The 14,661-nt window shown below is 41.4% G+C and overlaps 1 protein-coding gene across 1 annotated transcript in view; it reads right to left on the bottom strand.

Annotated features, from left to right (window-relative positions):
* Positions 1-11,881, bottom strand: part of CDC7 (cell division cycle 7) — a 30,345-nt gene extending 18,464 nt beyond the window's left edge. The window contains exons 1-4 of the mRNA XM_062191724.1: positions 11,767-11,881; positions 10,997-11,169; positions 1,954-2,037; positions 1,509-1,644 (exon numbers count right to left, since the gene is read on the bottom strand). Of these exons, the coding sequence (XP_062047708.1) occupies positions 1,509-1,644; positions 1,954-2,037; positions 10,997-11,111 (335 nt within the window). The 5' untranslated portion in view covers positions 11,112-11,169; positions 11,767-11,881. The remainder of the gene's footprint in view (positions 1-1,508; positions 1,645-1,953; positions 2,038-10,996; positions 11,170-11,766) is intronic.
* Between the last annotated feature and the right edge of the window lie 2,780 nt (positions 11,882-14,661).

Raw genomic sequence — 14,661 nt, 5'->3', positions numbered from 1 at the left:
ATCTTGTCTTCTATGGTAAATAGAAGGGGGAATCAAAGAAACAGGCTCATTCTTTCATTGATTTAATAAGAATTTAGTGGGCACTATTATTTGCCAGACACTATGTTAGACATGGGGGATGCAATGATGAGTAAAATTATACAATGTCTGTCCTCAGAGAACTTACTATCTAGTAGAACAATGGACAAATAAGATGACAAATAATGGACTACAGTACGGGACTTAGAAAAAGCCTAAAGTTCCTACACACACACACACCCATCAATACAGGAGAATCAAATTTAATCCAAGGCATCTTTGAAACAATGTCACTCTTGCCTACAGCAGAAATGAGAGATAACAGCATTGGAAGACCAGAGAGTTCTTCTTGTATGGAGAAAGAGTTTGGGAGTGAGTGGCCTTAAAGAAAGTAAGCTCTTAAGATAAATTGGAGGAACTAAAGAAATTGGAGCACAGGGAAGAGAGTTGGGAAGACCGGCATGATAAAGGAATGGCTTTTTTCCCTTAAACTATATTAGGAAACCACAGAAAAATTTTAGGTGGCAGAACTCACATTGTCTAAATTATGTTACAGAATATAAAGCTCACTCTGATGACTGTATGAAGATAGGATAAGGGGGCACAAAAGACACAGGCAAGAGTAGTAGTCTAGCCTTGGATTAAGGTAGTGAGGCAGCAGGTGATGGGTCAAGTAGCTGGGTCCCTGTCATCCATCTGTGAGATTATTGAGTTCCAGGCTGCTGGCGTGGCCTGGCCCACCCATGGCTGTTACAGGCACTTGACGAGTGAACCAGTGAGTGGAAGATATTTCTCTGCCTTTCAAATAAACAGTATTTAGAAAAGTCAAGAAATAGTATTTAGTATTTATAAAATAGTATTTTCTTAAAAAAATTTTTGCATTTTTGGCACATTAGGTTTGAAATATTTATCAGGCATCCATTTGGAAATATCTGCAGTTAAAAGACCTTAGACTAGATACATCCTTTAGGAAATCATTACCATAAGTCATATGGAAATGCAGAATAGTAACTGAGGAAGAGTAAAAGAGAGCAAATAATGGAGCAACTGGAAGAGAGAGGAAAGTTCAGAAGCCACTAGATATTAGATTGTGTCCATATGTTGATAGGAATGATTTATCAGAGAGGTAATTCTGTTGTTCTAATCAAAATATGAGATGAGGTCATCAAAAGTTAGGTAGATGTGAAATATGCGATTACCACATTAAAAAAATATAAACATGGATACCAAAGTTTATGATTTGGCAGGAATATTAACTAAGTGGTGAAAGAACAGGAAGCCAAACTGAGCTCAAAGGAAATCCACTCTAAAAGAATATAAATTTAATTAATCTTTGCAAGGTTTGAAAAAAGTGCTAGTAAATCACTAGCTAAATCACTAACTAAAAAAATAAGCTTAATTAATGTACAATCTCATCAGCCCTATTCAACTACTTTAAAATATTGCAAGTCAGATGGTCAGTACAATTAAAATGTCTTTAAATTGCCTACCCAGCCACTGTTAGACACTGAAGTTCAGCAGCAATTCTTATAGGATGACTTGTTGGAATTAAGTGTTTCAGAGCAATTTTTTCTTCAGGTCCCACTTGTAACTGTGCTGTGGCCAAATAAACAGAGCTGAAAGTGCCTATAAAAACAATTAAGTTTTTCAGTATTTGGTTTTTAAGATGTTAACGAAAAAATGCTAAAATATACCAAAGAAATTTTAATGGTATTAGATTAAAACAGGGATGTTCATTTTACTGTAAATATCAGTTACATTTTCATTCTTCCCAGGAGGAAAAAAAGAAAATCTATCATCATAATTAGTAATATAATCATGGTCATAATATTTAAAAAGCAATATATTTTTAAATTTAAAAATAATGAAAATCAAAATTGCTCAAGGAAAAGGGAAAAGAACTTACAAAGATAAGAAAGTTTACCCCCAAATTACCTTCTCCAATTTTGTCCTTAATCTTAAACACATTGCCAAGTTGTGGAACAGCTTCATAAAGCTTCTCAATATCCTTTTTAACAGCTATCAAGGAAACAAAAATTTATGGTTACAATCAAGGAGAGTTTTTTTATAGCTTAAATTAAAAAACCTCAAAGAGATAAACTTTAAGATGAGTACTACAAATGAAAAGTTTTAATAAATCTCAAAATTATAACTAAAACGCTAAAAAGTTGTTATAATTTATACTTTTTTCTTTCTTTATTTATTTGAAAGACAGAGTTACATAGAGAAAAGGAGAGACAGAGAGGGCGAGAGCAAGAGAGAGAGAGAGAGAGCGCTTCCATCTGCTGGTTCACTCCCCAGCTGGTTACATTAGCCAGGGCTAGACCAGGCTGACGCCAGAAACAAGGAGCTTCATCTGGGTCTCCCATGTGGGTGGCAGAAGTACAAGGATTTGGGCCATCTTTCTACTGCTTTTCCAAACTCATTAGCAGGAAGCTAGATCAGAAGTGGAGCAGCCAGGACACAAACCGGGGCCCATATGGGATACCAGTGTCACAGGTGGAGGCTTAACTTGGTATACCACAATGCCAGACCATACATACTTCTTGAAGAAACAAAAATGACAGCCCCAGAACCAAATACACCAAATTTCTACTACACTGAATTTATATTAATATACATTGTTACTACATAAAATACAGTACAATGAAGAACATAAATTAAAATAACTAAACAATTTGTGCTGTGATCACTAGAAGGCATGGCAGATGCAATACCATGTTCTTGAAAACTCTCCCCCAAGGATAAAAAAAAAATCTTACAGGCTTGGAAATGTCTTATGTACTGAATTCAGAGGTCTACTGAAGTTCAGGTAAACTGCTACTTTTAAATCAGTATCAGCTCTTTACAAAAATATACATAGTTAAAACAATGGGAGGTAGTAATATATCTAATAAACTACTGGATACAAAACAGAACTATATAAAGGCTCAAGATTTTTATTACCATATTTAGGCCAAGCTATTTTAAGTTACAATATGCCGGGGCCGGCACTGTGGCTCACTTGGTTAATCCTCCACCTGCAGTGCTGGCATCCCATATGGGTGCCAGGTTCTAGTCCTGGGTGCTCCTCTTCCAGTCCAGCTCTCTGCTGTGGCCTGGGAAGGCAGTGGAGGATGGCCCAAGCGCTTGGGCCCCTGCACCCACATGGGAGACCAGGAGGAAGCACCTGGCTCCTGGCTTTGGATCGGCACAGTGCACCAGCTGCAGTGGCCATGTGGGGGGTGAACCCGCGGAAGGAAGACCTTTCTCTCTGTCTCTCTCTCACTAACTCTGCCTGTCAAATTAAAAAAAAAAAAAAAAAAGTTATAATATGCCACAAAGTGTAACAGATAGGACATTTTCAAAGCACTCTTACATGCATTATCTTTTCAGTTCTTCAATTACTGTGATTTAGCAGAACAGGAATTATTATCCTGATTTTTCAGATAAAGAAACCCTTTCTCGGGGGAGTTAAATCATTTACCCAATTTCACAGAAGTACTGCTGCTGCCTACAGACTCATTCATTTAATACACTTTTGAAAAACGCTCATCAATGGACATATTTAAAAAATGAACAAAAGTGGTATGCCACTGTTCTCTAGGAGCTCAGTCTAGTAAAGACAGCCATTATCACCCTTAATGCAATAGTAATGGTAATAGAATGCAATGGTAACTGTAATAGAACACATACTTGACTAAAAAGAAGGGGTGGAGGCAGAGAACAAACACTTCTGAAAGTACCAGAAGGTTTCAGGTCAGAGTTAAGCTGTGTTCTGCAGTATTCACCAAGTAGCAAAAGTGGAAGACAGTTTAGGAAGGAGCTATGTATGTGTGTAAAGACACAGAAATGGAAAAAGAAATACATGATTAGGGAATGGAGGAGGGCAAGGAGAGAATGAAATACAACACAGCTGGGGAAGGGAAGGGCAGAGAATACAAACAAAAGCCACTGGAAACTTTTAAAGAGAGGTTGGGATTAAAGGGGAGGAGAAATTATTTTGAGCTAGAGACTAAACAATAGGCCAAAAAGACATGGTCCAATGTCATTTCTTCTGTATTTACCCATCTGTGGACATGGGAAGAAGTGAAATTACCCCAAACTTTCCATGTCATATTTCACAGGTATACGGGACAAAGACTTTCATGGAATTCAACACAAGAGGCAATGTAACACAGCAATTACGTGTATCAGTTAGGAGTGGGTAGAGTGGGGTTGGGGGGGGGGTGTTAGAATTCAGGCTCCAGTATTTATTAGCCAGCATGACCCTCCTTGTGCACACAGCTTCTCTGAACTTTAGTTTCTCCATCTACAGAAAAGAAGTAATAATGGTGCCAATGCCACTGGCAATATTTTAAGGATTAAATACCATAAGTACAGATGCCTCTTGATGTACACTGAGGTTATGTTCTGATGAGTCCACTGTGAACTGAAAGTGTCTTACACTGAAAATGCATTTAATACATCACAGCTTATCAACAAAGTACATTGTAAAGTGAAGGTGGGGAACCTTTTTCTGCCATGGACCACTTGTATATTTACAACATCATCTAGGAGCCATACAAAATCATTAACTTACAAATTAGCCTGCTATAGATTTATAGAATTTCAAGTTCTGCCTGTAGCTGCCTTGGCAAGGCTAGACCAGATGATTTTGCAGGCAGCTTGTGGGCTGGACATTCCCCACACATCCTATACAGTATCAGCTGTTTATTTGTGTGGCCTCCTGGCAACTGGGAGCTGCAGCTCGATGCACTGCATAGCATCCCAAGAGAGTATCATATTGCCTATCACTAGCCTAGAAAAAGATCAAAATTCAAACTACAGTTTCTACTGAACACATATCACTTTCATACTAACATAAAGCCAAAAATCATAAAGCTGGAAAATTTTAAGTCAAAGCATCGTATGCCAGGGACTATCTATGTGTTAAAGCTTTTTACACAACTGGCACACAGTATATATTAAATAAATGACAGTGACAGTTCACACTGTTGGAGCTATGGGCTAGCTCAAGTGTCAGTCTCCTCTGATACCCTATTTAAATTAGCTTTCCTTCCATTCCCTCCATTACCCTGTTCACTGTTATTCCACTGATTTATTTGTTTACTGCCTGTCTCCTCCCTATTAGAACATAAGCTCCAGCCACACAGGTTCCCTTTTTATATAATTCACCATAGTATTCTCAGCTCCTAGTTGGAACAGTGCCTGACACATTTGTTGAATAAATGAATCACTGCTATCATTATGGGCATTGAGAGCTGTAAAAAGTAAGTTTAGAAATCACCGCAGAATGAAGCCAAAGACAGTTATCAGCTACCTTACTTACCAACTACAATAGTACTTTACTCTGGAAGCCAAAACAACTTTCTAATAGTCACAGTTACCATAGTTAATTACAATCTTTCCTAATGAGTATCAATTCCAGTCAGCTTCAAATTCCATAGTGTCTAAGGAAAAGTACCATAAATAGGTATTAAAATAGTATGTTGTATTTGGTATCCCATTTCTTCGGTTCTAAGACAATTATACCAACCCTGGAGTTGGGATGCATTTTATAACTGTCAACATCAAAACTGAGAATAGGTGTCAGTGACTTAAGAAAATCAGAGCATTCACTTAACTCTTAAGTTTATTTTGGTGCAAAAAAATTCTGAGTGATAAGAAAACATGGTGACATACTCTAACTGGAAGCATTTCTGATGTGAACATAAAATAATGGTGATTTTCGGGGGTTTAAAAATGATAACACTTCAAGAAATTTTATTTATTCACTTGAAAGGCAGAGAGACAGGAGAGATCCCCAATGCCCCAACAGCTGAGGCTGGGCCACACTGAAGCCAGGAGTCTGGAACCCCATCTGGGTCACCCACATGGGTGGCAGGGGCTCAGGGACCTGAACCATCATCTGTTACCTCCCAGGGGCATTACAGGAAGCTGGATTGGAAGTGAACAGCCAGGACTCAATCCTGGGTACTCTGATAGGGGATACTGGGGTCCCAAATACCATCATGCCTGCCCCATGAGGAAATGTTGTAGCACTATTTGTAGTGTTTATTATTAAATGTATCCAAGTGTTTGTATGTATATTTATGTGAGTAATAATACTGAAAGCTTTCTATTGATAACAGTCTTGCTGTCCAAGAGTTTCATGTTGCTATTTGTTAGTTACAATTAAATAGAATTAAAAATTGTTTTCCTCAGTTGTATTAACTACATGTGACAGTACAGGAACATTTTCATTATCAGGGAAACTTCTATTGGACAGCATTGATATACAGAGGAAACCTGGAATCTAAACATCTGGATTCAACTCCTGTCATACACGAGACTTTGGTTTCTCCATTTATACAACAAAGGTACTGGATCAGATGAACTTTACCTTCCAAGTACAACATAGTCTATGTTCTCCTATGAGTTCAACACTTTGGAACTTCCTTTTGCATAAGCATGAGTTTGCAGTTATTAGTAGATATTGGTTAACTGGTAGAAATCACAAGAAAGAAAACATACGTAATAAGAAAATGCTATAAACGGGGCTGGTGCAGTGGCATAGCAGGGAAAGCCACCGCCTGCGGTGCTGGCATCCCATACGGGCGCTGGTTTGAGACCTGGCTACTACTCTTCCAATCCAGTTCTCTACTATGGCCTGGGAAAGCAGTAGAAGATGGCTCAAGACCTTGGGCCCCTGCACCTGCATGGGAGACCTGGAAGAAGTTCCTGGCTCCTGGCTTCGGATCGGCGCAGCTCCGGCCATTGCGGCCATCTGGGGAGTGAATCATTGGATTGAAGCTCTCTCTCTTTCTCTGTAACTCTTTCAAATAAATAAATCTTAAAAAAAAAAATGTTATAATGCACAAACCATGCGAGTAAACATGTAAACTTACTTCTTTACGAACTCAAAAATTTTCATATTAAGGTTACCTGTCACCATGGAACAGCTGCGACATGATTAAGCAATAAAATTTCCTGGCAACAAAGACAATGCAATATTCCTCAGATTCTGAAGTGCAAGGTCAGAGTAAAAAGAAGAGGGTTTTCATATCAAAAGATGGAAAATCCTAAAGACAGAGACAAATGAATACAGACTTTGAAGATTGAGAGAAGACCCTGAAGTCTCTGATGTGCTAAAAAACCAAACCAAACCAAACCAAACTATATAAATGCCCATACCATACTCACAAAAATCTAGGCTTCTGCTCTGAAATTTTAAGTAAATGCTGTTTTCTGCTATGTAATACATCCAAGTTGGGTTTATTATACCAACAACTTCCTTAGCTATACCCCCTGCTTACATTTGCAATAAAGCAGCCACAATTATCCTATTAAAGCTAAGTCACTATATATATATAGTCACATATTTTGCTCAAGCCCTCTAATGGTTTCCCATCTGACTCCATATAAAAGTCACTTCATATCACTGACTTTACTCTCATCACTTTCTCCTTCTAGCCACGAGTCAGATCTTCCATCTTTTGGTTTACTCCCCAAATGGCCACAACAACTAGGACTGGGCCACACCGAAGCCTAGTGCCACAGTGCCAGCTAAACCCACTGCACCACAGCTTTGGTCCCTCCTGCCTCCTGGCTATTCTTGAATGCTGAGCACTCTCCTATCTCACAGCCTTTGTACTTCTGCTTCCTTGTCATGGCATCCCATACTCCCTATCAGAGCACTGACTGGAGTCCCGCTGCTCCATGTCTGATCCAACTTCAGGCTAAAGATTCTGGGAAAACAGTAGATGATGGCCCAAGCATTTGGGCCCAAATTTGGGCCACCCATGAGGGAGACTTGGATGTAGTTCTAGACTCCTGGCTTTGGCCTGGCCCAGCCCAGCCCAGCCTTTGCAGCCATTTGGGGAGTAAACCAGTGGATCAAAGATGTGTCACTCTACTTTAAAAAAAAAAAAAAAAAATTCTTAAAAAGTTAAATGATTCAATGGTTAAAATAATTAAAAAATTGAAAAAATTTGTGTTAAAGTGGAATTAAAAGATAATGTGCATGTCTCATGAACTTTCTGAAGATTTCTCATATAATTTAACCCCAACTGCGATACTCTTGAGGAAAGGGAGTGCTAATAATTACATTATAATAGCAAGTATAAACCAGATTTTTTCCAGGAAATCCAAGATGGTACCTATAATACATTTCAGAAGCAAAAGTTAAGGGCATCCATACAATATACAGTACAAAGGAGACACTCAGTATACAAGTATATATATATATATACACACACACACACATATATGTAAATAATATATATATTATGCATTACTATTACATATATTTATAAATATATATACTCATATATAAGTAATATATATGTATATATTGTTTATAAGTAGTTTATGCTTATTTTTTCATTGAAAAGATTTTTCTCAGTATGCTTGGCATATTGCAGATACATATGGGGGGAAAAGCTCGCTGAAACAAGAATAAATATTTGACCTAATACTATGCCAGATACTTTGTGCACTGCAGCATTTTTCTTAATAGAAAAAAATGCAAACTGAGGTAGAGGGCCAATAAGACAAGTCAAATAAATTATAGCATATTAGGTAATGGAACTTAAGTTGTAGAGTACTTACAAGAAATGTTTGAAGGTATGTTTAACAAAAAATGGACTAGAAACAAATTGATACCAATTTCAATTTAATTTTTTTATCTCCATATGGATACACAATACAAAACAAAATGTTAACACTGGCAAAATTTAAACAGTTAGATAACATTTCCTTATTTTGGCTTGCTATACTTCCTAATTTTCTTCAATAAAAGTATATATAATTTGAAAAATTTGCAAAATGTGACAAGTATTCCAAATCAATGGGCTAAGCTAATCATCTAATACACTAAGAATTTAACTTTATATCCTTGTATTATATTTGTCATTCAAATATTTTCAAGCATTCACTATACTCGACATTGCTAGCTACCAGGAATGCAAAGATATAGATAGATAGATAGATAGATAGATAGATAGATAAAAATTCCACTATCCAATAAAAAACATGACTTCAGTAAGGAGTAAAGTTGATGAGGTCCAGGCACATGACTGTCTTTTGATCTAATTGAGAAAGTCAGTCAAAGTAGATCATGAGACAGTTATGTGCCTGGACCTCATCAACTTTACTCCTTACTGAAGTTACGCTTTTCATATAACCTTAGCTTTTACTAAGGGTCATTCTTAAAAAGAACCACATGAGGCCGGCACCATGGCTCAACAGGCTAATCCTCCGCCTAGCGGCGCCGGCACACCAGGTTCTAGTCCCGGTCAGGGAGCCGGATTCTGTCCCGGTTGCCCCTCTTCCAGGCCAGCTCTCTGCTGTGGCCCGCGAGTACAGTGGAGGATGGCCCAAGTGCTTGGGCCCTGCACCCCATGGGAGACCAGGAGAAGCACCTGGCTCCTGCCTTTGGATCAGCACGGTGCGCCGGCTGCAGCGCACTGGCTGCGGCGGCCACTGGAGAGTGAACCAACGGCAAAGGAAGACCTTTCTCTCTGTCTCTCTCACTGTCCACTCAGCCTATCAAAAAATAAAAATAAATAAATAAAAAGAACCACACGAATGACATTTTGGCATGTTTTATAAATTACAATTGGTACTATTTATAATGTCCAATGTGTTATGTAAAAGCGACAAAACTTTTTATATTTGGAATAAAATTCACTCCATTCTTTATTTCCTAACAAATTTTCAGAATATCCTGAGTTGGATTCTCCTGAACATAATGCTAAAACAAGTCAGATTTGTCCACACATTCTACTTAATTAAAGGGAACTTAAGAAAACATGGAATGTTAAACAACACATTACTGTATTACTAGATTGGATTACGTATCCAATAACTGATAAGGAAGGAACAGGGACCACATTCATGAAAGCCATGTATTTTAAGATTATTTTAGTAGGAGTGTACAAGATGAACTGGAGGATGAACAGAAGTGAAAGCCAACAGTTTAAGCAGGAAACTTCATTATAATTTAGGAACAAAGTGTAAAAATGAATTAGTGTGCTAGAAATGGGAATGGTGAGATGTAATGCCATACATATTAAACAGAAGGAAGATAAAGCTGGGTGACTAGATAGGGGAGCAAATACAAGGCATAAAATTAAGACAACACTGAGTTTTAACTGTAGATATGGGCGTAACAGTGACTCTCATGACCAAACACAGGGAGACCTAGAAGGGTACCCATTTTGATACCAAAGATGAGTTTAGTTTTTAGGAAGAAAGAAAAGTATGCAATATATTTTTCAAGGCTGGGGTTACAATCTATTTGTAGTGTGTAAAGTATGTATCATGAATAAAAGGTCAAAGTTAACATCTTTTGGACAAGCACTAAATTCACTTAAGATCAAGATGGAAAAGGTTTAGACACCTTTATGAGAAAAAGAATAGAACTAGACACTCCACTATTTAACAAATATTTGTTAAATGTCCACCATGTACTATATACTGTGCTGGAGCAGGAATGAAAGTATAGATTTTAGTGTACAAAACACAGTGCTGTTGGAGCCTCTCCTCAAGGTCTTTGGTATGGTCAAACAACACTTCATGAAGTTCACTGACATGTAGTGCTTTGTTACTGTTATATTTATTTTTGCCACTGAATTCTGCTTTGGAATTCTTCCGTGAGGGTCCCTTCAGTGTTGTTTCCAACCAAGCTTAATGCAATATGGTGAGAGACTGGCAAACAGGTGTAGAAGAGAAATTCTCATCCGGGCATCAACAGGCTTCTGACGTCTTACTCAAGTTAGCAGTATTTAGTATTTAGTATTAGACAGACTGTATAATGGTACGGTTGGACCCCAAACCTGCTCAAATGCAATCTAACTCTAGATATCTTATGAAGCTTTTGCTGATTCGTAAAATGCTCCTCGATCAACATACAACTCACTTTTAAGAGTCAATGTGATTTTTTCCAAAAGCAACAGAAGATACAAATGGCTGCTCGCACATTTTGGGAACTGTATGTCACTGGAATTACACATACCTGGCAGTTTAAAATTCTGCTCACGTTTTTTTAACGAGCCATCAGCCTGAAGCCGGTCACAGGAGGAAGAAAAGGCCATTGGCTGCTCCATCTGAATCTCCAATGTCGCCTCCATCACCAACCAAGTGGGATGCCAAGGTGCCGGCTAGGGGGTCATGGCCGCAGGGAGAGCACTGGAGAGGGTGAAGAAATCACTCACTGAAGCAGGCACTTCAAAACGCGCCCTAGGTCCAAATCCCCAACCAACCAACCGTGACCATTCCTAGGGTCCCCGTCCAGGAACGCCAGCAGGGGTCGGAGGCAGCGTTTCCAGTCGGGGGAGCCCGAGCAGCCGCGGGCCCGGGCAGCGGGGCCGTGGGGGAGGGGGCGTGCGTGAGCCGCGGGACGGTTTGTCCCGAGCAAGACAACGGAGGGGCACATCGTGTGACCCCTGAAACGGAGCGCCCGGACACTCGTTCAGGGCGCCGCGCAAGCTGGTGGAGAACAGAGGAGATACTAGCCGCGAGCGCCGGACGGAGGAGGGGAAGGGGCAATGAATGGCTTCCTCAGCGGGCGCGGGCGGAGGGCCGCGAGCGCCGGGCGAAGCCCCCCCCCCCCCCACCCGACGCGAGACCGAACGGGACGCTTAGTGCGCAGGCGCGCGACTTTCCCGCCGCAGGTCGGAGGGCTCCGCCGCGGAGCAGCACTGCGACAAAACCGAAGGTACGGCCCGGAATTCGTTTCTAATCCCTCACAATCCCGCGCCGTGGAACAAACAGTCGGAAACTCACGGTTTAAGGGAGTTCGACTTCTAGGGCTCCCAGGTGGCTGGGTCGCCGCCTCCAAGAGCTCCCAACCTAGCGAGCTGGCCAAACGCGCCTGCGCGGCACTTCCCGCCTCGCCGCTTCTGCCGGCGCACGCGCGCTCTGCAACCCTCGGCGCCGTGGACCGGCTGCTGCGCGCTTGCGCTTGCGCACGAGTCAGGCGGCGGCCTCTGCATCGCGGCGCCTGAGAAAGCGGTTACGCCAGGATAACCCTTTACTAAACTGCAGAGTGAACCGTAGGCCAAGGGCCCAACGTGATTTTCAGGAAAGAATGTACCTCAGAAAAAGAAAAACCGCAAGATCCGGCATTCCGACATATCCGTAATACTGTGGCCATTTATGACATTAGGCACTCCAGGGATCAAGAGTACATTCTTTTGACTCCTTTTTTTTACTTCATTTTCTTTGAGTACCCTACTTTTCTTAAAAACAAACGGAAAATGTAATTAGATTCTTTGCAACTGAGTCAGTAGAAATAAGCACAGTGGCACTCGGCAGTTCAGAGTATATTGACTCTTTGGCCTTGAGGTGCGACAGATTTTGAGGGGCTGGGATTACAATGGGACCAAGACAGACCACCATCCCTTTATGAAGCCAAATTCCCATGTGCTGGCGACAACAAACGAAGGAGTAAATGAACACTGTTCTTGCAGATTTGGTTAGGTCTCCAATGGAAAAATGTGACAGTGGCCAGGGAAGCGGTACCTTGATGCGATGGTCAGGGAAGGCCCCCTCAGACAACAGACCCAGAAGAGGTTGTAGGGCAGATGGAAGAGGAAGTCCAGAGATAGGGATGTGCTTGGTATTGCCTGAGGGGAGACGAAGGCCTGGGCAGAGGAAGAAGCAGAGGGAAAGTGAAGATAATCAAAGATGAAGACAGAGTTAGTAAGAAACTAGACTACATGCAGCTTTGAAAAAGGCCAAGAAATTTGGCCTTTATTCCCAATACAATGGGAATCCATTAGAACGTTTTAAAGCACGGGAGTGACACAAACGGACCAAGAGTGGAAGCAGAGAAAATTGGAAGCTACTTCAAGTTTAAATTATTTGTCTTGTTTGAAAGGCAGAGAGAGAGAGAGAGAGACACACACACACACACACACAGATCTTCATCTCTGGTGCATTACCCAAATGCTCATGACAGCAATTAATGGGCAAGGGCAAAGCTAGGAGCCCTGAACTCAATTCAAGCCTTCTCTGTGGGAGGTAATAGTAAATATGCCAAGTACTTGAGCCATCACCTGCTGCCTCCGAGGGTGAGCGTTGGCAGAAAGCTGGAATTAGATTTGGAGCTGGGGCTTGAACCCAGGACTCCAATATGGGGTATAAGTGGTTTTTGTTTTGTTTTGTTTTGTTTTTTTTCTTTTTGACAGGCAGAGTGGACAGTGAGAGAAAGAGACAGAGAAAGGTCTTCCTTTAGCGTTGGTTCACCCTCCAATGGCCACCACGGCCAGCACGCTGCGGCCAGCGCACCACGCTGACCCGAAGCCGGGAGCCAGGCGCTTCTCCTGGCCTCTCCTGTGGATGCAGGGCCCAAGCACTTGGGCCATCCTCCACTGCACTCCCGGGCCACAGCAGAGAGCTGGACTGGAAGAGGGGCAACTGGGACAGAATCCGGCTCCCAGACCGGGACTAGGACCCAGTGTGCCAGCGCCACAAGGCGGAGGATTAGCCTATTGAGCCACGGTGCCAGCCGGGGTATAAGTGTTTCAAGCTGCATTGTAACCACTGTGCCAAGTGCCTGTCTTCTACATAGTTAAGAGGGCAGTAATGGTGGTTTGTACCAGAATGATGGCAGAAGAAATAGAGAAGACAATAGGATCTGGTGACTGGCTGTGGAGGATAAGGAAAAGGGCAGCATCAATAAAAGTGGATCAACAGTGGGTCTGGGGTTTTGGTGAGCACAGGTATGGATGATGGTGCCATATAGAAGGGAATGCTGTAAAATCATGGGAAGTAGGAGGAGTAAACGGAGAATTCCAGTATGGATGCTGGGAAGTAGAAAAACAGACCTTGGCATGTAGGAGATGGCCTGGAATACCAGCTTAGTTTAATGTTGCCATGAGCTGGCCTGGCAGTCACAATAGGCATTGGTGTTCTTTAGTCAAACTAAAAATTTTGCAAAATGTCAATGTCAGACAAGGCTACTCTGTGACAATGATAGATCAAGACAAAACAGATCATTGTAATCATGTATGAATACAGAAAAAAGTATAAACATTGTTCAAGCCACAAAAATGACCAAACACTCCCTTTTCTGAGCTAATATGAGTGACTGCTTTTTAAAATCAATGACAATCTTAGTTGCAGTCTAGTCTTCCTTTCTTCTAGATAAAACGTTAAAATATCCAAGTATAGAATTACCCTTGCTTCCTTACAGTTTCTAATCCACAGCAAGATTGGATTAATTAATTGGATTAGCTAAAACTCTTTAATCCCTCTAAGACAAGCCCAAATTCTATCACAAGTCCTTCCTTTTTTTTTTTAGATTTATTTATTTATTTGAGAGGTAGAGTTACAGACGGTGAGAAGGAGAGACAGAGAGGTTGGTCTTCCATCTGCTGGTTCACTCTCCAGTTGGCCGCAACGGCTGGAGATGAGCGGATCTGAAGCCAGGAGCCAGGAGCTTCTGGGTCTCCCACGCGGATGCAGGGGCCAAGCGCTTGGTCCATCTTCCACTGCTTTCCCAGGCCACAGCAGAGAGCTGGATCGGAAGTGGAGCTGAGGCCAGCGTTGTGGCATAGCAGGTAAAGCCTCTGCCTGCAGTGCCAGGATCCCATGTGGGCACTGCTTCAAGTCCCGGCTGCCCTACTTCTGATCCAGCTCTGCTGTGGCCTGGGAAAGCAGTAGGAGATTTCCCAA

The sequence above is a fragment of the Lepus europaeus genome, chromosome 5, assembly GCF_033115175.1.
Source record: "Lepus europaeus isolate LE1 chromosome 5, mLepTim1.pri, whole genome shotgun sequence".
Taxonomy (NCBI): Eukaryota; Metazoa; Chordata; class Mammalia; order Lagomorpha; family Leporidae; genus Lepus; species Lepus europaeus.
The sequence above is the reverse complement of the archived record's forward strand: the minus strand, read 5'-3'. Positions and strand labels throughout refer to the sequence as shown.